The sequence below is a fragment of the Lampetra fluviatilis genome, chromosome 21 (assembly GCF_964198595.1).
Source record: "Lampetra fluviatilis chromosome 21, kcLamFluv1.1, whole genome shotgun sequence".
Classification (NCBI taxonomy): Eukaryota; Metazoa; Chordata; class Hyperoartia; order Petromyzontiformes; family Petromyzontidae; genus Lampetra; species Lampetra fluviatilis.
The window spans coordinates 6,952,778-6,975,931 of record NC_136295.1 but is presented as its reverse complement, the minus strand read 5'-3'; the positions used below and the strand labels follow the sequence as shown (position 1 = coordinate 6,975,931).

General features: G+C 45.7%; 1 protein-coding gene across 2 annotated transcripts in view; it reads right to left on the bottom strand.

The window, feature by feature from the left end:
- Nucleotides 1-23,154, bottom strand: part of LOC144938182 (trafficking kinesin-binding protein 1-like) — a 38,774-nt gene that overhangs the window by 13,161 nt on the left and 2,459 nt on the right. Inside the window, exons 1-8 of one of the 2 annotated variants that reach the window (XM_078865975.1) lie at nt 22,632-22,692; nt 11,659-11,735; nt 9,761-9,877; nt 8,230-8,330; nt 7,410-7,521; nt 3,691-3,769; nt 2,701-2,831; nt 1,606-1,680 (exon numbers count right to left, since the gene is read on the bottom strand). In XM_078865975.1, coding sequence (XP_078722101.1) covers nt 1,606-1,680; nt 2,701-2,831; nt 3,691-3,769; nt 7,410-7,521; nt 8,230-8,330; nt 9,761-9,877; nt 11,659-11,735; nt 22,632-22,680 — 741 coding nt within the window. In that variant the 5' untranslated portion in view covers nt 22,681-22,692. Of the gene's footprint in view, nt 1-1,605; nt 1,681-2,700; nt 2,832-3,690; nt 3,770-7,409; nt 7,522-8,229; nt 8,331-9,760; nt 9,878-11,658; nt 11,736-22,631; nt 22,693-23,154 lie in introns of those variants that run through there. The other variant, XM_078865974.1, reaches the window with a different exon arrangement.

Genomic DNA, 23,154 nt, shown 5'->3' with positions numbered 1-23,154 from the left:
GAATTAGAATCGCTTATTTATCCTGGAGAAATCCGATGAGCTATGAAGCTCTTTTTCACAGATTTACAGTTGGGGTGGGGTGAGAACGTTACAACAACAAACGATGCAATACACGATCGGAGTGCAAAGTATTGGCGAGGAACGCAAATCACTAAAATTAAATACGTAAAATAGATCAAGTAAATGAGTTAAAATTGCATAAGTAAACCAATTCCTAAGCTTGAACAAGATAGTAAAACAACAGCATGAACAGTCCCAGACCACACCAAGACAACACATAGTCCCTCAATAAAATTGCACGTAAAATATTTAACTCTCGATAGATGTGTAATAACAGCCATAGAGGGTTCACGTGGGGATTGGCTTGCCGGTCCTGCTTTGTAGCCAATAAGGGTTGAGATAGGGAGCATGGCCCCGGCGTGATCACGGCATGTCATCAGGAGTGATTGGCCTAGCCATTCGGGGCCCCAGCTAATGGGGAGCCGGATGAGAGGCGTGGTCCCGGGATTGACAGGGAACCATCGAGAATGGTCAAGGCTGTCCATGGAGGGTTGGCTGGGGGGACCACGTGACGAAGGGATTAAGAGAGAGTGAGAGAGAACGATCGGGAGCAGACTGGGAAACGACAAGAGCAGGGTCATGCGTGTACGGGGGCTCTGGATGCCACGTGCGCGGTGGGGACTTAGTGTGAAGTCTGTCCTCTCTCCGTTGTCTGCCAGCAACGGAGAGTGAGTGAGTAAAGTGTATTGTGGAAGTGGAAATAAAAAGGACTGATTCCAAAGCCATCTCAAGAAGGATTATTACAGATGGGCAAGGATGAAAGTTACAAATCACATGGGCAAATGTAGTAGTATCCAGCACGAATCTTCTGCTTCAGGATATTTTTTTGAAGGAAGATAATTGTTGGCACCGATTCTGGCTGCCTTCCTTGCTTGGTCTGGCTTCCCGTGCCTCCGAAAGAAGAAAAGCTGTTCGTGTTATGAATTGTACAGTGTTTTGAGAAGCAATTTGCATGAATGACACGGTCTAAAAATACTTCATTCTTGTTATTTGCATTCATAGGGCAATTTAAATGCCTGAGCAACTCAATCGCCCCATTCCAATCATTCTAATGACCTACTGCAATCTGGCCAAGGGGCCCCCAAGAGGCAGCTGTCTCTGTGCAGCACACGGTATTCGCAGCACTGAAATACAAATGGGCATTCGTCTGCAAGTCAAGTCGGGGGCGATGTTGCTTTGTGAGATACACAAGCACACAGATTAGTGTTCTTCACTAATTTTCAGAGGGGGAGTCACTTGCCGATACGACATCAGTTCGAGCGCCACAACTCATTTGAAACCAGTGGGTTTGACAGCATGATGGGGTGTTTTCGCATTTGTGTATTGTCAGGGCCTGCACGTCAGTGGCCGCACTGAAGGACACCAGGGGCTGGCCAATGGCCCGCGAACCTTGCAATGAAGAACACTGACATCATAAATGACGGTCATGAGATGGACAATTGAGCAGATTATGGACATAGGATGCACACACACACAAACACAGATGAAGGCCACGAGTTGCAATCACCCCAGACCGCACCGGTCTTCAATGAATCCACGACTCACCTCTGCCGTGAGCTCATGCTGAGCCTCTTTGGCTGCGCTCAGATGTTGAACGAGCTCCTCATTCTCCAGCTGATACTGCAACCAATGAACAACAAAATACAGCGTTTAAAACAAGTTTTAAAAGTCATGCGTGTGCGAGGGTTATGCAACGGTTTCCACTGTGCGTTTCTCTCCGGTGTTTAATTTGCAGTTCAGAAGCAGATGGGTAACAGTCGGAGAAATACATTTGCACATTTTAAAGTCATCCTTTTTGTTATGATTATGTCTTAAGGCTTTGGGCTATAACCCTTAGATCAATTTGGACACTCATCAACAGGGTCCTCTAATAGCAACACAGCATTCAATTACAATATGGTTTTCATTGGATCATGTCCCCTGTTAGGAAGGGCCAGAGAAACACTTTCAACCTCCAAAGTGAAATTTAAAAAATAATTTAGTGAGGAATACATGGATGTTTGCAGACATTATAAAAATGCTAAAGTGCCTTTTTGTTTCTGAAAATGTTCTATCCAAAAAATCAGACAAGAAAGACGGATTTTTTTTACAGCCAGACTGCATATAAAGCCATCTACTGATCAAGGACACGGGAGATGTTAGGTGGTGCTATGGATCCTCCTGAGAATATTATCGCTATGCCGTCAAAGGTAGATTTTTAATGCTGATATGCAGTTCCATTATCTGTGTTTATAATAATGATAACTTCCAGCTTTTATAGCATATTTAACGTTTTATTTGGCATTTACTCGAATCATAAAGTAGTATGAAACGACTGCAGAATTACAAAGAATGTTGCAATTACAACGAATGCCGCAATTGCTTTTACGATGTGACTCGCAGTTGGCAGCGAGGTAGCGGTCGTTGATCTTTTAGTGTTGTTGGTGAAAAGCGTTTGCCTACTCTTCAGCTCCGTTCACGCATCTGAAAAGCACAACACTGCATTTTGAAAAAGGGAGGTTTTTTATCACGTCAATTTTTGGTGTCGGGCTCATCCTACGTTTGGTTCTCAAAAAATTACAACCGCAATGAAGGACAGGCCTCTATCCAATGCATCAATAGTGACATGACGACAACGATCGTTGTGAAGTATGTCCTCACAGCTTTAGCCCTGCGCTGCAAGTCCACGATCTGTGACAGGAGGTGGGTGATCTCCTCCTGCTGGCGGGCGCTGTCCTCGTTCCTCCGTCCGAGCTCGTCCGTCAGGTGTCCGATCTGCAGGTGCGCGTCCCCTAGACGGAGCGCACGGTTCACCGTCACACCACACTTGCTCACTCACGGGTGGCGCTCACGGCAGCATCGCCGCACGGGCAACGGCGAGCGCCCGTTAAGTGGTGGTGACGACAGCATTGATGCTTGTGCCAGCCTAGTCAGTTGATTTCCTGCTTGAGCTAAGTCATCAATTAATCTTCTTGGTTCTTTCAGTAAAGTCACGTAGAAGGGAAGTAATAAAATAATAAAAATAAAACATAATAAAATAATATAATATCTTTTATTTTTATTATTTTATTATTTCCCTTCTACGTGACTTTACCGAAAGAACCAAGAAGATGAATCCCTGCAGTCAAGAAAGCTTTAAATCACCAATTAATCTTAAAACTGTTTATGCATGAGGAAACTGGTGTGTGCGAGGAAGACCCATACACACGGAGAAACCACACCCAACCACCGCACGGACTGCTCAGACACCTGCTGGTTGTACAGGTACCAGATGGTTTTACTGCCTCTCGCATGCGTGTACCTAAGTGTGTACGTGCGTGTGTAAGTAGCAGTGGCACAGTAGTTAGCGCACTGCTCTACAAACCCGGCGACCCGCGTTTAATTCCCTCTCATGGTCAAAGGCAGTGACGATTATCTAAACCAGTCCTGGGCCTCCCCCAGGTTAACTCAGCCTCAAATGAGTTACTGGTGCAATGATAAAACATCACCACTGGGGAGACAAAGGCAGTCAGGCATGGTGCTGGCCACCCACCCATTCGTGGGTCGTAGCAGCCTTCATAGGTGCTTGCTAATCGCACTTGCCCCAAAAGTCTGTTTAGGCTGTACTGGGGATCTTTGTCTTTGTAAGTAGACAGAAGGCGAGGTACGTACGGAGCCCTTTTACACAGTCATTGACCAGCTGCTGCTCCTTCTCCTCATAGCTGATGGTCTCCGTCTTGATGTGACACGCCTGCCGGGCACACGCACAGCCACAGAATAGGAAACCTTTTCCTTACCGAGGGCCAAACAGGACCCTCAAACACCTTTGGCGTGCTCGCACGTTAACACGCACCTCAGCGTTATGCAATAACAATGTGAAAAACAACACGTGTGTCAACAGAGAATAAAGCTGCCTTTGCAGTGACAAAAGTGACCGAGCGCAGCACCCAAATTAGAAACACGTTGTTTGCCAGCTTGAAGATCATGTTGTGGCAGCAGCCCATATGAATCAAGGTTGTGTGCCCTATCTGGCCCACATGCCCTATCTGGCCCATGTGGGCCCTATCTGGCCCACATGCCCTATTTGGCCCATGTGGGCCCTATCTGGCTCACATGCCCCATCTGGCGCACGTGCCCTATCTGGCCCATCTGAGTCGTATCTGGCCCATGTGGGCCCTATCTGGCCCATGTGGGCCCTATCTGGCCCATGTGGGCCCTATCTGGCCCATGTGGGCCCTATCTGGCACACGTGCCCTATCTGGCCCATCTGAGCCCTATCTGGCTCATCTGAGCCGTATCTGGCCCATGTGGGCCCTATCTGAACGGACAAACCAAACGTGGACAGGGCCACTGTAGGCTCCTTAACAGTATACTTTGTGTGCGTTATTCGAGGCAGTAAATGCTTGATATACACTTTCCTCACCCATACATTGTAAGCAATGCACATTAGCGCTATAACAATTAATCTACCAAAGAACCGATGAGTTGGCGTGATTCAGGGCCGTGGTTCGATTCTAGAGTTCATTCTTGTGGTAAACAGCAGCGGCTCTAGACACTGTTGCGGTCACTTCAACCCATTACACACAACATGTATGAATTGAAAAACATTGATGCTTACATACACAATTTGATGGATGCATCGTGAGCGTAAGAATCGATATTTATTATCGATGAGTCAATATGTATACGTATGGATGTTGAACTTCTTTAGAACTGTAGTACGTAGCCAACTGTGCCTATCGGAAGTGCAGGGGAAAGACAACAAACTAAACACAAAAAACAATTCTCAAGATATGAGTTTTCAATTTAGATTTAAAAGTGCATAGCTCCAGTGGCTTCCTAATAATAGTGTAATGATATGTTTTTTGTAACTGTGCCACCTGATACATTCAAAAGACAAACAACGTGAAGTTATCCATAACAGATTTTTTTTGGGTTTGATCACGTAAACATAAATGTTTTTACATTTCTAGATTTATATTTACGCAATCTAACCGAGAAAAAAAACTCTATTGTGGATCATATTGGTCACGAAAGCCGATGTGTTGAACGTGAAGTGAAGAGTATGAACAGACCCTGTGTTTTTTTTTACTCACTCTGTCTGTTGTTGTTGTACTGTATCCTCAAATCTTCTAACTCTATTTTGACCCACTTCCCAATGTGGTATCGACTGCACAGTTGGTATACTTATGTCATACTGATGACAATACTATATTCTATCATTAAAAATCAAATAAAAATCTTTTTAAAACATTATTTTTGAAATGTTATGTTTCGGCTTGCCTCTAATTGTCCACGGTAAACTGACGTTGGCTGTAAATGGCCACGGTCCCTTACATTATGGCAAGCTTCGGGGCCACTTCCTGGAGTCGTGGAGTTCTTCCATTGCAAGTACGGTACATTTCATTAAAGCGTGTTTTTTTTTAAGTTTGTTTATTATTATTCATTATTACAACTATTGTGCACTAGTGTACACACAGCCATTCCGCACTTGTAATTAGCAATGGTTGGGCTACATACGGTGCGAAGGAAGTTCAACATACATAGATACGTAAAAAAAACACGTCTGCCATGTGGTTTCACCGCCATAAAATAATTCATGAAAAAAACTATTACGTCATATTTTATATCTACACTCTATCTGTCCTTCAGTATGGTCATGAGAGAGATGATCTTTACTCCCTTCTTCATAAATGTATCCGACACTGTTTTCCACTCTTGCTTATGAAAGTCACACAAACATCCAAGTAAAACGAACGCTTTCAAGGTTGCTGGCGATTTGCTCGTACAAATTGTGTAAACATGTGAACAAGATGACTATGAATTGGCCCATTGTTTTAGATGGGAGGGGCATATACAATACAACGACCCCCACCTCCCCAGACTCATGGAATTAGCGTGTGAATGAACATCAACAAAGGACACGTGATCGAATTACGTGCGCTCTCGTGTTGATGCCCTGCACTGCCGTACTCTCAGATGCAGCCGTATTCTCAGGATGCTTCACAAAATAGTAGACCATAATACTAATAATGTTTTTATATATAATCGTCGTTCATGCAAATTGCATCTCAAAACGCTTGACATTTTCACCCACCACACAAACATCTTTACAATCCAACAAATAATGAGCATCGTAAAAAAAATTACAAGAATACCGCAGATGAACAAAACCAAGCGCTACCAACAGCACGCGGATGACCAAAGCACGGACCAGGTAGGGCAACGTCAATCGCTCAAACACCCAGGGGCTCCTCACATCCGAGAAAGACCGGGGGTAGCAAAGACAGCAATCATTGGACCATGCCAAGAGGAAGAATATAGATCTGTAAGGGAAGGTGTGACTTAAGAACGCTTTATTGAGAAGATGAGTCAGTCGTAAGCGCGGAGCAGAGGAAGATATTGAGTCTGGGCTTGAATGATCGCAGGGAGCTGGCAGCACGGACGGCAGGGTGGGGGTGAGGTGGGTGGTGGGGTAGGGGGTGGGGTGGGGGGGCGGGGTGGGGGGCTGGGTGGGGGGAGAGCGAGTTTCAGATAATGGCCGAAGCAGCGGAGAAGGAGTGACCTCTCATTGAGCAGATGTTAACAGAGGGTTTTGACAGTAATATTTATTTATTATACTTTATTGCCATACCCACTGTGGCAATATTGAGAAATGTAGGAATAGTTCGCGCGCACACACACACACACGACAAACCATCGTGAGATATACACCATATAAAATTAATCTCAATGTATTAAAACGTTTAACATGTGCCTGCATGCACCAAAGATCCCCCCCCGAATTGCCTTAAAATACTTTTTGAGCGAGTGTTTGTTAGCGAGCACCTATGAAACCCGGCACGGCACACGAGGGTGGCCAGCACCACGCCTAGCTACCTTTGTATCCCTGGTGGCGATGTTTATACACAGCACCAGGTACACATTTGAGGCCAAGTCGACTTTGGGCAGACACAGGACAGGACCGGTTTAGATAATCGTCACTGTTGGTGGCGTTGGCCGTGAGCAAGAATTGAACTCAGGTGGCCGGGCTCGTAGCACGACGCACTCTTCACATAAAGATAAAAGACAAAGATCCCCCGTATAGCCTTAACAGACTGTAGAGGCAAGTGCTGTTAGCGAGCACCTATGAAGGCCGGAACGGTACACGAGGGGGTGGGTGGCCAGCACCACGCCCGACCGCCTTTGTCTCCCTAGCGCGATGTTTACACACCGCACCAGGTACTCATTTGAGGCTGAGTCGACCTAGGGGAGGCCCAGGACCGGTTCAGATAATCGTCACTGGTGTTTGCCGTGAGCAGGAATCGAACCCGGGTCGCCAGGTTCGTAGTGCAGCGCACAAACCGCTACACTACTGTGTGTACATATTTCACACACACACACGCACGCACCTTTGAGCGGAGGCGCAAATTCTCGTCTTCCAGTTCCTTAAGTCGCTTGTGCACCGCATCGAGCTGTGCCGGGATGTGTCCACTCACGAGACTTCCTCCACTGCGTTCAAGCCTGCGCCGGGAAGGGGGCAAGACACACGCGGTTGGGGATAGGGGGGAAACAAAAATCAGGGTCAGGTCAGCACTTTGGCTGGCGCTGCCACTGGGCGTCATCCCCTAGGCAGTTGGACGCACGACTGAGCAAACTAAAAAGGGGCTGGGTTTTAAATTGGGCGCAAAAAAATGCGTTGGATGCGACACAAAAACAGCAAATGCAACAACAACGACAAGCGCCAAAAAAAGTTAAAGCACTGGGCACAACACAGAGTGGCAGGGCACGGTTTTTAGCATACACGAAACAGTTTTGTGAAAAAAAAATTGGGATTGCAAGTAAATTTCAGATAACTTGTTGTGAAAGACACTATAAAATCACGATCTCATTCCTATACGCGTAAAATTATTGAATGGCGGAAAAACCAACAAGTAGCAGACCACGAGGCCTAAATGACGCAGGAGGCTGTGCCGAACTATTTTGTTGTATTTTGATAACATCGGTTTGGCCAAAGCCAGCGTTGGGCGAGCTGGGATTTTACTGCACTCAACTTGTTAAATCTTCGACGGTTACCGCTGTATGTAAATATTGGCTCGTATTTTTAGTGGATAAAACTGGATTGCACTGCTTCCGTGTGCTGCGTTTGCGCGATAGCTCCTCAGGGGCATGCCACGGCCACTCCACCAAGAGTCGTGGGCGGGGTTGGGGGGTGGGGTGAGGTGGACTCACGGAGTGGAGGCACTGGAGTCGCTCTCGCTGTCCTCCACCGTGTGCGTGTAGATGTGCAGCAGTTCATCCTTCATCGACAGGTCGTGCCGCAGCTGGTTCACCTGCAACCCCGCGGAGCACACCGCTCCTTAACGACGCGTCCTTCCGACAAACCCTTGCGCCATCGACCAACTGGGCGGTCGGTTAGACCACAGGTGGGCATAATACAATCACGAATTGGATCTTAAATTCTCGACGCTTTAACGTTTATGTTTTTAACTCCCAGTTTCGTTACGATTCCCCACCCCGCAGGGCTGCATTATTAGCAGGAGAGGGCAGTGCTGCACCACCGTGGTCAAATAAGCCCCACAACTTGCACGGTGGTGGTGAGGCCCTCAATGGTGCTATCGGCATCACGAGACAAACATATTGCCAATCAGAACTCTCACAGCTAGCATTGTCAGATAATGGTGCAGAAGTCACTTCAATAGGACTCTTCATCCACACTTGGGGCACACCTTTAATAAGCCCTGCAAAGATTGTTGTTACATGGCAATTTAACTAAAATTGGTCATTATCAGGGCTGGAATATGCCAAATTAAATGAAGCCCAAATTCATCGGTCTTTTTTTTGGGCCATTATTGATGATTAGATTGAGGCAGAGGTGGGACAAAGTCATTGTTATGCAAGTCCAAGTCGAGTCGCAAGTCATCAAATTCATGACTCGAGTCTGACTCGAGTCCAAGTCACATGACTCGAGTCCACATCTCATAGGTGGGACAAAGTCATTGTTATGCAAGTCCAAGTCGAGTCGCAAGTCATCAAATTCATGACTCGAGTCTGACTCGAGTCCAAGTCACATGACTCGAGTCCACACCTCTGGATTGAGGTGATGTTAGAATAATAATAATAAAGAACCCGACTTGTCACAGGTGGATGACACCCAGATTCGAAACCAGGATCTCAGGGATGCCGACTCAGTAATAATAATAATAATCCATGTTTTTATATCACTGCATCATTCGCGCAATCTGCATCTCGAGACGCTGCACAACCCGTGTCAACTATTGAGTGTGTATACATGCGGGAGGAACTTGGAGAAAACTCAAACGCGAAAGGCGGCAAATCTCTATCCTATACAGATGGAACAGATAGAGATAAGTCCATACCGTAGGTAGCAAATCGTGCTAATCAGAGGTGACCTACACTAAACTATTAAACTATTTTTATCTTACCAAGTAAGGCCCGCTGAGCTTAATAGCTATTTTTCAGAAGCGACCTGGCCACAAACGATAGCTCAAAGAAATGGCTCACAGTGTTAAAATTCATAGCAATCAAATTACTCTAAGTACATGTTCATTCTAAATGTGGAGGGAAATAAAACAAGAGAACCCAGAAAAAAAATCCACGCGACCACGGGGAAAAGAGAGAGAGAGAGAGAGATGCAAACTCCATATTTACAGCAGCTGCCAGCCACCGGGCCTTCCGTACGGTAACTCGAGGCATTAGGACGGGGTGGGGTGGGGGGGTGCGGGGGGGGGAGCTCAGCCACCTGCTCCAGGGTGTGCTCCAACTCATCCTCAAGGTGCTCCACGCGCTCAGACAGACTCTTGTTCTTCTCCAGCAGCGTCTGACCGATCCGAGCGGCCAACTCCAGGTCCCGCTCTTTCTGCGAACGAGAACGCACGCACGCGCGAACACGCGCATATTCGCAAAAGCGAAAAAGGACACGCGGACGTATGTTAAAGCATGTCCACACGTGGCACATAACCACGGCATGTTTGTAGGAATAACACTCAAAACTTTGCAAAAGTACAACCCGTCATCGATAAGTAATTTTAATTAGACAAGCCTGCGGCTAATTTGTGAGCAACAAGAGGGCAACGCGGCAAAATAAATTGTTGTACTGGACTTCTATGCTCCCGCATCTATGCCCTCCGTTTTCAGCAATCCGCACTGACCGGCGGTGGTGAAGTATGGTCGAATAACCCCCCACGACCCTGTAACAATGTGAGGACGCCCTCATCTAGCAGCGGTTTTACAAACCGGCTGTGCATGTACCAGCACGTGCAAACAATACGCATGCACACAAGCACATAATCAAGGATGCTTGCAGGGGAAAAGACTCAAGATTTGCTGAGTGTGTAAATGTAGAAGCGGTCATCAATAATGAATTTAAATGACAGAAACCAGACATGTCTCCTGAGCTGCAACTTGCATGTTAAATTCACTCGTCCTACTTTTTACACGCTTTTATTTAACTCACTCTGTCTGTTGTTGTTGTTCTTGTTGTCGTCGTCGTTGTTGTCGTTGTTGTATCCTCAAATCTTGTAACTCAATGTTTACCCACTTCTCAATGTGGTATCGACTGCAAACTTGGTATACTTATGTCATACTGATGACAGGACTATATTCTATCATAAAAAATAAAAAAACAGACATTTTAAAACATTATTTTTTATATGTTATGTTTCAGCTTGGGTCTAATTGTCCACGGTAAACTGACGTTGGCTGTAAATCACCATGGTCCCTTACGTTCTGGCAAGCTTCGGGGCCACTTCCTGGAGTCGTGGAGTTCTTCCATTACTAGTACGGTACATTTCATTAAAGCGTGTTTTTTGTAAAGTTTTTTTTTGTTATATTACTTTTCCTCGTTGAAAGATAAAAACTTGAAAAAAATATTTCACCGTCGGCACTACGGATAGCTTTTAACACATTTATGGATTTGCTCTGTCCATCCATAACGGTGGAGGGCACAACAATGCTCGTAGAAGACCCAATAAGAACAAAAACAGCAGAATATTGGGACTTATCTGATTGAAAGCCAGCTATATTGATTATCGGGTTCCCCAAAACTTGGAGATGAACAGCACAAACACAACTACTTGGAAATATGCAAACGTCCATTGCCCAGACAACTACCCGTCGGCTTCCGTGCCGCTAATTAACCCTTTCCTGTTCCAAGACGTCTACAAAATTTGCAGGGTGGGTCCCGTCTACCGCTGAATCTCGGAATGCGCAAGCGGTTCGGCGTAAATTTTATTTCTAGAGGCATAGCACCATTGTTTTTAAAGATATTGTACTCACCGCAGAGAACCGTAGCGACACACCCGCACTCTATGATAGCTGGCGAAAAACTGTGCCACAGGCCCTCCACAGCATGGCCTTGTGAGAGCCTCGGTACCGATAAAGTTATAAGTTCTCCGTTCCGATGACGTATACGTACATCGTCGGAATGGGAAAGGGTTAAATACAAATACCTCCAAAGACAGATACATTTTGGAAAGCGTTACTTAACCCTTGCATGCGCATGCTATTTTTCTTCCTTGCTTATATCAACGCCCGTGTATATTCTGCGCAGGCGACGTACGGGGTGAGCAGGCCCGTGAGGCCGCGTGGAAATGGTCGACGGGATCGAGACGCAACAAAAACGATGGTGAGGAATCTCACCTCCTCCAGCAGGTGCGTGACCGCATCGATGTCACTGTACGTGCGCGTCATCTGGCCCACACGTTCCGAGCACAGCACTGCAGCCACGCACACGAGTGCACGCAGACAACAACACACAGATTACACACGTTGGTGGTGCTGTGAGTAGTCGCTAAGGTAGCCCACAGTACCGTTTCTGTATCACGCGTAATAGCAATAATCATCCTTTATTTATGCAGGAAACATTTTTTTCATGATTAATGAGCACAGGTCCAATGGCCCAAAACGTGAAGTGGCCAACGACAAAGACACAACTGAAGTTGCAATGGATAAGAGCAACACGTAGTTGACATGTAACAAAAATGCTGGTAAATGTTTATTCTTGTACATCTGCTCTTGACCAATTATCTTCAGATTATTTTGAGACTTTACTGCATAAATCGCAATCAACACCATCAATAGCCATTATCTATCCATGGCTGGATGAAGGCTTCTCCAAGCCATCGCCATCTCTCGCCATCTCACAATGGAGCAGACCTCCTATCTCCTAAGATGTCCTCTTTGATGAGTTCCCATGAATGTGGATTTCAATTGATAAGTGCAGTGCTAAAATTTGTTACATGCCTAATAATCTGGGAGGTGATCCATGCATAGATACCCAACTAAAACTTCCTATTAGCTTCGTTGGCTAGGTATGGTGCGAAAGAAGTTGTTAAAAATACATAAAACGATAGGCATAAATTATTGAGAAAACAACAAGGACTTCAAAGCATCTACACATCTCCCACTAATCGCTGCAGTCCTCCACAAACTCTGCTTGTATGTAGGTCCTCTACATATGAGTCTCTATATTTAACATGTAGGCTTTCGCGAACCAACATTATTCACAATAAAGGTTTTTGGGTTTGGTGGTTTAACGGCACATCTATATTTACGCGATCTAACCCAAACGCCTTTATTATGACTTCGTCTTTACATTCAACTGCACGTACCCACAATGGAACGGATGAAAGGTGTGCATCCCCCACACCCAGCCATTACCTTAACCTCCTCAGTGATGGCGTAACAACAGCGCAAGATACCCATGTGTTTACATCAAATTGCCGGGCAAGAAACCCACTTCATGCCCACGTCGAGCTTAGGCATTAACTGCCTTTAAAAAGGCATGGCCAGCGCAGAGACTTGTCAACAACAAGAGCAAAAGAACGATTCAAGGACCCATTGACAAGGTAGCTTGCAGAGTGCAAGAGCAATGGAACTCCATCTGTGTAGAGTTTTAAATGGTATCCCCTCGAAGGAATGTGTTTTCTCCAGGTACTCCAGTTCATACCACATGCCAAACACGCATTGATGGAGTTGTCCTAACGTTCCAATACAAAGCCCTCCTAAAAAAGTCTAAGACTCAATAAGCTTTTCCTGGATGAAGGCCAGCAATATTATTACTTATTAAAAGGAGGATTTGTAACAAAACAACCCATGCTAACTGCTGCTCAATTCCAGGGATGGCCTGGATGTTTAAATGAGCGCTCTCCAAATTCCAGCTGGAGATATTTACAGACTTCGCCCAAGCCTCGTGGCTGTACCATTACAATTACACATCCACGTCAATCCATCCATGCGGAGCTTTAAGCATTATCTCCCCCTTGACCAAATGGATTTATCTTGGAATCACGGTTTCCTCCGATGTAAATCCAAACGCTCATTCGTGGAATTATCTAATGCAGGATCCTCTTGACTTAAAAAATGTCTCGTCTTAAAAAATACTCTCCTGCATAAAAGACAGCAACATCGTTATTTATTATTTTGCAACTCTCTAAAACCTCCATGCTAATTAGAGCTCAGTTTCCAAGGATGTTCTGGATGTCTCTGAGCGCTCTCGAGATTCCGGCTGGAAAAATTTACAGGATTACATTGAGCCACGTGACTACCATCGTCACAATTACTCATCCACATGGCGGAGCCTGGGACAGCTGTGGGAATAACAGCCGTATCCTCTCGAGTGCTTTCAACGAATGTTATGAGAGGCAGTAAAAAAAAGCTGCAACGGAGGAATTTTCAACAGCAGCGGTAAAGTCACGTATATAGAATAAAATAATACATCACGACGTTTCGAAGAATCGAAAATTGCCTGTGTTGCGATCAAAACGAAGAATCGAATATTGCCTGTGTTGCGACTGAAACGTCGTGATCTATTATTTTTTATATTTACGTGGCTTTACCGAAAGACCCAACGAGTATGAATTCCTGCAGTCACGAAAGCTTTAAATCAAGATTTGATTACACCAATTTTAACAAAAATGGCTAAGAGAGTCAAGTGTAAATATTAGGGGTTTTAAGTTTCAGGTTTCTTTTGTATAACCAGGTGAGAGCTCAAAAGAGGCAAGTCTCATTTGCAAGAGTTACCTGGGCCACCAAAAATGACAAAAGGAAAACAAACAAAATAAAGTACAGCAGCTAATCAAAACAGGAAGCGGAACAAAAACAACCGTGTCACACGTGACAATTAAAAAACACTGCACGAACACAAATGCTGGCCGAATAATAACTCCATGGATCATAGTAGAATTAGTTATTAAGTTACGGGAACATCAAACAGATATACGGCAACCATTGTACTAACGTGGGTTGGGACGATGGATTGATTCATCCATTAGTAATGGTTCTTAAAGTTGACGATACGCGCATTTAAATTGTGTACATGAGAATCGATGTTTTTCAATTTGTGTATTTTATATTTCATGGGGTTTTGTCATGCCTGCAGCTGATATCATCGCTCCATCTCCTTGGCGGACGTGCTCTCTGGGACGCGTTTCCCTCCTTAGGGTGCCACTGTTGTTTTTCTCACCTGCAGTTCACCTGAATGCCCCGCCATAGCTTACTTCTGAGAGCTGGCAATCATTTTATGGCTCCTAGCAGACGCCTAAACGCTGTAACATACGTCTTAAGATTAGTGATTAGGGCCATAGTGAGGATAGAGGTCGGTAAAGATAACTAGCCAATTTGCCAATGAGCGATAGCCAGGAGAACAACACGACCCACACAGTTTAGGAAGAGTAAAACGACAGCTACCACACACAATTGTTGTGCACCGAATACCGACAACAGGGAACACCACCTACGGCAGAGATGGAGCCGTGAAATCGGCTAATGTGCAAGTTTTGGGTGGATTGTTGCACGGCAAGACCAAGAGGAGTGGTGGCATGCCAGGGGAGGCTTTCATCCAGCAGTGGATTGATCATGGCTGCTGCTGCTGATGATAATGATGACATTAGTACTGTACACACTGTCGATATATATAAATATTAGATTGGTCTCACTGGCCAGGCCAATGTTTTTTACATTTATCAACACCAGGATCGGTGACATAAAGAGCAACGTGAGTTAGACCCGCATGCCGATGGTAATGACTCAGGCTAAAATCAATACCTACACACCTACGATGTACACATCAACTTCACATGTGAGAGTGAATGATTTACAACGGATGCCAATTATGTGCAAATAGAATGCTCTGATTACAGTTAAGCAAATGGCACAGACAAACTTTTTCCTAATTGAGACAGAAAAAAGGATGAATGATAAAAATAAGACAAAAAGCAATCGATTCTAAAGAAGAAACACCGCCCAGATATTGTGACTTGGGGAGCAAATCATCGTATGCCTAAAAAAAAACCATAACGTACAAATAAATACACTTACAAACACACTTCAAGTTTCAAGTCTACTTCGTTTGAGCAGGTGAGAACTCAAGAGACCAGGCCAGCGCCTTGTCATTTGCAAGAGCGAGTGACCTTGGTCAGGGTAAAATGACAGGAGCAGCACAACGCAATGCCAAGCCACATCTTGAGTATCACGCACACATCGTACTGCTGCGAGCCGATTGCCCCGGGAGCGCTCTCGGGAGGCATTACGGAGAAACGGACACTCGTGTGCATTCATGCTCACCAGAGGGCTCCCGCATCACCATCAAGTCTCCACAAGTGGCGCTCGCCAACTGAAGGACGGACGATCCCTGCGTTACGCGTCCACGGCCGTGCGACGGACACACTCGAGCATCCCAATCGATATGGATCCCATCGCCAAGACCGCAACGCTGAAACACGAAATCTAGGGCAAGGAGTGATGATGACGACGACTATGCAACCCTTGGAATTCCGCTGCACCGCCAAACTCCACCCTCCCGTTGAAAACGTCAAAAGTCGTTTACCTTCAAGGTCCGTCGTCAACGTTGGAGGTCAACCATGACGCTTTGGCAATGAGCAGCGGCCTCCAAATGCCCCGTCAGAGCGACGACGTCGCGTGTACGTTCAGCCGAGCTGTACAACGGTGCAGCCAGTGCATGTGGAGAGCCTTGCCGCACAACTTCATTTCAAAGTCTACAGTTTAAAACCACCAACTCCGCTCGTTAATCCGGCCGTCTTTCCCAGTTTACCACCAACGTAAATAGCTGCAACCACCATGACAGTCACAACGCTCCCACTCGCTCACCAATGCCGCGTCGCTAAATCACGGCACGTACGACTTCCTGCTGAACTCTTTTAAAAAGTCCGCCTCCCCCCTCCTCCTACCATGCCCACGAGGTTTCACAGAAGAAGCTGGGATCCACCTGTGTGCCCATCGGGTAAAAATAGCGAGCTGGCAACACGTGCCACCGTGCCACCGAGCGATAACAGAGCTGCGTGACGTGCTCACAGAGGCACAGCCACAACTGGGAGGCTAATGGCTTACACTATATAACGTCGACACTTTAACGTTTCACCGATACGATTAACCGAGTGTTACAATGCACCAGCACACAGTCAAAGTCCAAAATGCGTGACAGATTCATTCTTTCCATAATGTGCGTACTGCGGGTATTGCGCAACGATAAAGCACTTAAGAGTTAATATTCATCAGCCATGTTAAATCCACTGTTGGGGGAACATCTCCCCAAGCCATTTTGGTCAATGAAGGGGGTTTTTTTTAACAAACTTAACTATTTTTATTTTATTTTACCAGGTAAGGCCTACTGCGTGATATATAGCTCTTTTTCAGAAGCGACCTGGTCACAAATGATAGTTCAATGAAGTGGCTTATCGTGTGGAAATTGATAGCAACCAAAAACTCTAAACGCATGTTTCTAAATGGGGAGGGAAAAACCGGAGGACCCAGATAAAAACCAATGCGACCACGGGCAGAACATGCAAACTCCTAATATACAAGTGTCAGGGTCGGGATCGAACCCACAACCTCCTGTATACCAGGCGAGGTAGTTAACATCTCATAGCCACCCTGGGACCCCCACCATGCTTCACCATGCTGGCCAGTGAGGGTTTTGGTGAATGGGAAACAGCAACCAAAACCAGTTTAAATATCACTCACCGGGGTTTAGTGCACCAACCACTGCACCTCCACTCCACCCAAACTTGAAATTCTGATTGAAAACAACTCTTCGCGTGCAAACACAATGCGAGTCAAAGGTGTGGCATGCATGGCCTGGTGTTGCCTGGTCTGAGTACCCTCCGCCTAAGTCGTAATTTGTACTCACGCTCTATGAAAATCGAATTCCTTCATCACGGCTATGCTCATGATAAAATGTCCCGTAAAAATAAACACCACGACAAAACCTGAGAAATAGAACATTGTGAAACGGAGCTGAAAATAGCCTTGGTGAACGCATGCGCGACAGTGCGCATAGGAATCCCTAGGATGGAATACGCATGATACATTTTAATTATTATGTATGTCACTATTCTGCTTTTTCCTCCCATCTATAAAAACTTTTCATTTGCTTTCAATATTTCACACTCACCCTCACAGTGACTAAAGCTAAAGGCGTGTCATATACAACGCTGTCGCTCGCAGACAAAGTTGTCAACCGCTATTTGGTCGCGTGGCACAGCGGTCGTGTGCGTGGCGTGCGATCTGAAGGTTACGAGTTTAAATCATGGTTGGAGGTCGATTCAACGCTTCATCCCTCCCGGGCCAATAAAATAAATAGCAATTTCGTCGGGAAGTCAAACCGCTATTGCACTGGAGGAGGAATGGGATGTCCACCAGTGGCTCAGGGCTGTATGTATGTAGAACTCCTTTCGCACAGTACGTAGCCAACAAGAACAATCCCATGATTAAAGAGAAAACTGACAGATTAGTTTTACTATTTTTTTTAAGTGAATGGCGTAAGCAGGCTTGGATAGGAGACTTCACTCGGAGGGATGATGGGGAGAATCACAACAGAGTGGGAAGAAAATGAACTACAGAGGACGTCCACCAAAGAGACGAATCGATGATATCAGCTCGTGTGCGGGTGGTTGGATTGTTACATTGTAGGATCGTGAGAGAGGAGGCTTCATCCAGCAGTGGATTGATCATGGGTGGTGATGGTAATGATGAAAAGAACCACAATGAGATGGCTGGGTGACTCAGGGTGATAATATAGTGGCAGAGGACTGCGCTGGCACTCCTGACACCATGTGTTCGAACCCGGCTTTTAGCCACACGTGATTAAACCGGGTGTTCATGTGCAGCGCTTTGATGGTTTCAGGCAATCACTAACGGCTGCACAATATAACCCACCACACTAAATGTAGTGCCGTTCTTAATTTGGCTTCGTAAAGCTCTCATGGTGATGATGTTGTACGGCTAATGAAGAGCGACTATTAGACGTTCAGTTGTAAGTGATTTGGCCATTTCATTGCTTTGTCAGAAAATTGGTGAATTCCAGATGCACCACCTTCAAGCTTATGTTAGGGGCAGTGCAAAATCATACGGTTTGTTGTTCATAGCCGCAGTCACATACAGGTGAGTCTCCGATTTCCAAATACATACAGTTTTATTGCAACAAAAAGTATTTACTCGGCACGTAAAATGTGTGCCGAGGTGCATATCGAGAGGCCTAATGCGTTAACTGTTCCACGACGTCACCTCCCAGGCCCGCCCTGACACAGGGTGGTGCAACGCTCGCGATGAGTGTTCCAAAGAACGCATTTAATCGGATGACTTGACGCTCATAGTATGATTGTGACACAATTAGAAACGGGGAGAGATATGGGTAGAAACACAATCCACGACAAATAACTGTAATTCGTTGCCTTGCGATTGGTTAGTGCGTTGGCACTGAGGTTAACGCAGTGCGCTATGAACCCAGCAACCTGATGACAATTCCCGGTCACGGCTAACATCAGTGCCGAGTGATATCCTTGGTAAGCCGCGCTGCCTGGGCACGGTGAAGTACGTTCAAACGAACCCTCGTGACCGACACGGCGCAGAGAGGCTTTCATCCAGCAGTGGATTGATTGAAAAGCGGCTGCACATTGTTAGTATAGTGGTTTTGAAATCAACGGTGCGCACAGGCCCCCCCCCCCTCTCACGAGGGTTCAAACGATCAGGCGAGGTCACAGCATGCAGTGTTCTTTGAACGGCATCGCCCGTTTACAGCTCAAACAGAGACTCCAGCTCGCTCACACACACGCTCGGTGACAACATAAAAGCGATGGTGACCTGCAGCGTCTCCAGTCACACACCCATTGGGCCGGAGGGCTAACCCGTGGTCTTTGTAAAAGGAGATGCTGCCACGGTGTTGTTTGGTGTCGGTGAACTCTCAGCGTGAGATAAAAAAAAGCCACAACTTGTTACATGTAATTTTATTGCAATGTCAACCTTCGAGCACGCCGTTCTAAGATTACCGTCGCTGGTTTAGTTTTTTGTCGCGTGTGCTCGCAGGTTTAATACGGCGCGCTGGAAAATCCCAACTAGGCTTGGGTAATAGGTTGCGCGATGGTGCTTTACCACACTGGAGTGCTTTCGGAGAGCTGAACTTGATCATGAAAAGCGGAGTGCGAACGTGCCAAAAGCAGAACGTTTTCAAATCGGTGTATTTCCTGCACTGGATCAGAAACATGGGCATTGATAAAGATAATGAAAGAAAAGCTGAAAAGTGTGCCAAGAAGCATAATTCACTACGCGGGTCAGGGCAGGTTGCTGACATGGGAGCCCAAGATCGGTTCAGACAGTCACTCCCCCACTGTATGTATGTCAAACTTCTTTAACACCGTACATAGCCAACCATGCTAATCAGACTCGGGTTTGCCATGTTCGCGGCGCCATGAGCTACCCACTGCAAGCAACTCCACCCCTATTAGCAGTGGTGACACAGAGCAGTTTAGTGTTTTAATCCTCACTCAGTGAACGACACACTCAGGGGACTGTAACTGATAAACTTTGCTTGCCACAGCGACGGCATTTGAGGAATTTACGATGCACACCTTTGGGCAAGACAAGCGTGAGATTTAAAATAGATGTACGCGCGATAAAATATGTGCTGTATGCTGAAGTCGAGGCATCGTGTTTGGCGACTTCTGAAATACGACGGACGAAATGTTTCTTTTAAGCACGGAGGAATTGCACACATTAGTGGAGCGTAACACTAACATTCTGGGCACAAAGGCTTCGTTGTCGTGCACGAACGCAACAACATTTGTCGTTCTATAAGCGGCCATACACAATTGTAGATGTTGCAGGTTTACTCTCCAACACCGGTGTGCTGAACCAGTAATGAATTGGCATGTTTTGTTTACGCGACAAACTAATTGGCTGTGCCGGGTAGTGGCGGGTTTAACGACACATTTATATTCACGCAATCTCACCCAAAAACCTCGCGAAAGCCTACGTGTTAAATATACACAGCCTACATGCAATTAAATGAATTTCCGGCATGAACGTCCATACCAGAAATAGACATTCGTACCACTTAGAACGAAGAGTGCCTTGGCAATGATGGCATCTATGTCATGGAACGGTCTCTGCCCGACCATATCACCACATCGGCGATCTTAGGATCCATTCTAGAAGTGACGTGAATTTTTTCAGATTAGCTTTCCGCAATGTCTCGTGTGCGACCGCATGAGGAAACAGACGACGTACTGCATGTTTATTTTATTCGTATAGATATTTGTACAGTAACTGGTTGCTGTGTTAATAGATCTGCAGGCATTGGGTTCACAGGTTAACCCCTTTAGAAAGCGCTTCGAGACATAATGGCATGTGTGCAGTACCTTACAAACATTTTTAAATGAGGATAACAACTTCCGGGGTGAGAAAAAGGAGGAAACTTCTGATTCCACGGCACAGCCAAACAGCCACTTGCTGTGCATCAGCTTGCGTGGGACTCTGGGGATTTCTGAGATTAACAGGTGAGAAGTTTTACACTCAAAAGGGTCAACTTGAGCAGTATATATATTAAAAAGTAACCGATCTAATGATTTTTTAATTTTAATTTAAAGCTTTTGTGACTGCAGGGATTCATATTTATATTATTATTATATCTATATTATTTTATTATTTCCCTTCTACGTGACTTTACCGAAAGAACCAAGAATACGATCTAATGATGTATAACAAATAAAGCCTTTTGTACAGTTTCCTAAGAAACCTAAACAGGTGATGGCATGTATCATACGCACACACGCTCTGTTCATAACAAATGTAATTTCAACGCTGTCATGAACACGGAAGGTCATTTTGGAGGACGTTCAAACAAAACAAGCGACAAGTGGAAAATATGTTTTGCGATCGGACGCCCATTAGCACCCAAGGACATTTGCATATGGGTGCACACTCGCAAAAGTCCATCCAAAGCAGCACCGTGCAGTGCCGTGCAGTGCCGTACCAATGACAGTCCCCATTTTCTGCCAAGCGTGTTCAATTTTCCACTTGAAATTTTGCAGAGCACCAACATTTTCATTATTTATTTTCATTTTACCAGGTAAGGCCCACTGAGCTTCATAGCTCTTTTTCAGAAGCGACCTGGCCACAAATGATAGCTCAACGAAGTGGCTTATCATGTGGAAATTTATAGCAACCAAATACTTGATTCTAAATGTGGAAGTAAAAAACCAGAGGACCCGGAGAAAAATCCACGTGACCACACGGAGAACAAATATACAGAGGCATCAGTGTCGGGATCGAACCCACGACCTCCTGTATACCAGGCGAGAGAGTTAACATCTCACCACATCGGCGCCAAAGATTCGGATGCCAGGATATGTTGCTGCGTCCGCCAGCAAATGTTCACCCATGGCGGACGAGAGCGTAAACAAATACTGCTGCAGTGACTGACATACACTGTGCCCCCAAAACCAGAGTTATGTATTATCAATGTGAATAACTAAAACTATTATTGGAAAGAAAAAAAACCACGCAGAGTTCTCATCTCGTAGCGGTCAAAGTACCCTCCATCGCTACCACTCATCATTCTATCCCGTGTCATCGTTTTGTAAGCTGTGGCAAGCGCCTTGAGTTGAGGGCACTCTATAAATATAAATTAGATAAGCATCTTGGCTCTGAGTTCTGGGCTGTGCAACGTGACTTGAACGCATTGTTGTGAAAAGAGATTGGCGAGCGGCATCTCTTTCGCAGCTCCTCAAACAAGACCACTGACCATCATAGAGGTTTTTGGGTTAGATTGCGTAAATATATAAATGTGTCGTTAAACCCGCCACCACCCGACACAGCCAACTAGTAAGGGGTGCCAATTCGTCACTAGTACAGCACACCGGTGTGTTAGAAAGCCAAGCCAAAACATTTACAAACTGAGTACAACGTTTCGCCAGTAATTATAAACTAGCTTCATCAGACGACAGCCAGATTTGTGGAGAAGTCTTACTGTTTCGTTCCTTATATAGAGGCGTAGATGTGTTGACACCACCCTTCTGCGCTCTTGCACAATGTGGGGGGGGGGGGATTTACGTGATATAACCCAAAAACCTCTATTATGGATGATATTGGTCGCGAAAGCCTCCTACGTGTTAAGACCACTGGTCCCTGCAGCCCCCCCCCCACTCCACGCAGCTCCAATGCCCCCTCCCAGGTGACTAAGGCCACACAATACAGATACTGATCTCATGTCCATGCCTCTATCTAACACGGCAGTAAGGCATGTGTTTTACGCTAATCGTGCCTCCGATTAGCAAGGTTGGCTACGTACGGTGCGAAAGAAGTTCAAGAAAGATACACACATTTCGTCGCCACAACGCAGCGCTGGCGGTCCCCAAGCACGTTCGACATTTCTCCTGCACGGTATCCATGCCGCAGCCTATGTTTCACAACACCCCACCCCAAAAAAAGCATCTTTCATGCCCCCATGGATTGAAAACCACTGCTTTCGATACACAGTCATGAGCTCCATTATAGGTCTACGGTAATGTTACTTCACTGGCGTCGTGTTCGGATGTATTCACGTGACGGAGTGCCTGAGCGTAACTCTAAAAATGTTTTACATTCATGAAGCTTCAAACCTGTGGTGTACAGCCCAGGACAAGCGGCTTAGATAAGCAGCTACAAGACAACCGATGTTAGTTTTTTAAGTTCTGCTATCTTTTAATCACGGACCAGGTCACATGATCCTTGCCGAGAGAAAAAAATCCAAATAAAAGTGAATAATATTGATGGGATTTGAATGTCATATGTGTTTACGAGCTGTCATTCCTCGCAGAAGGCGAGCCAAATCCTAATGGGGGTTTTTCACATACTTGTCATTTG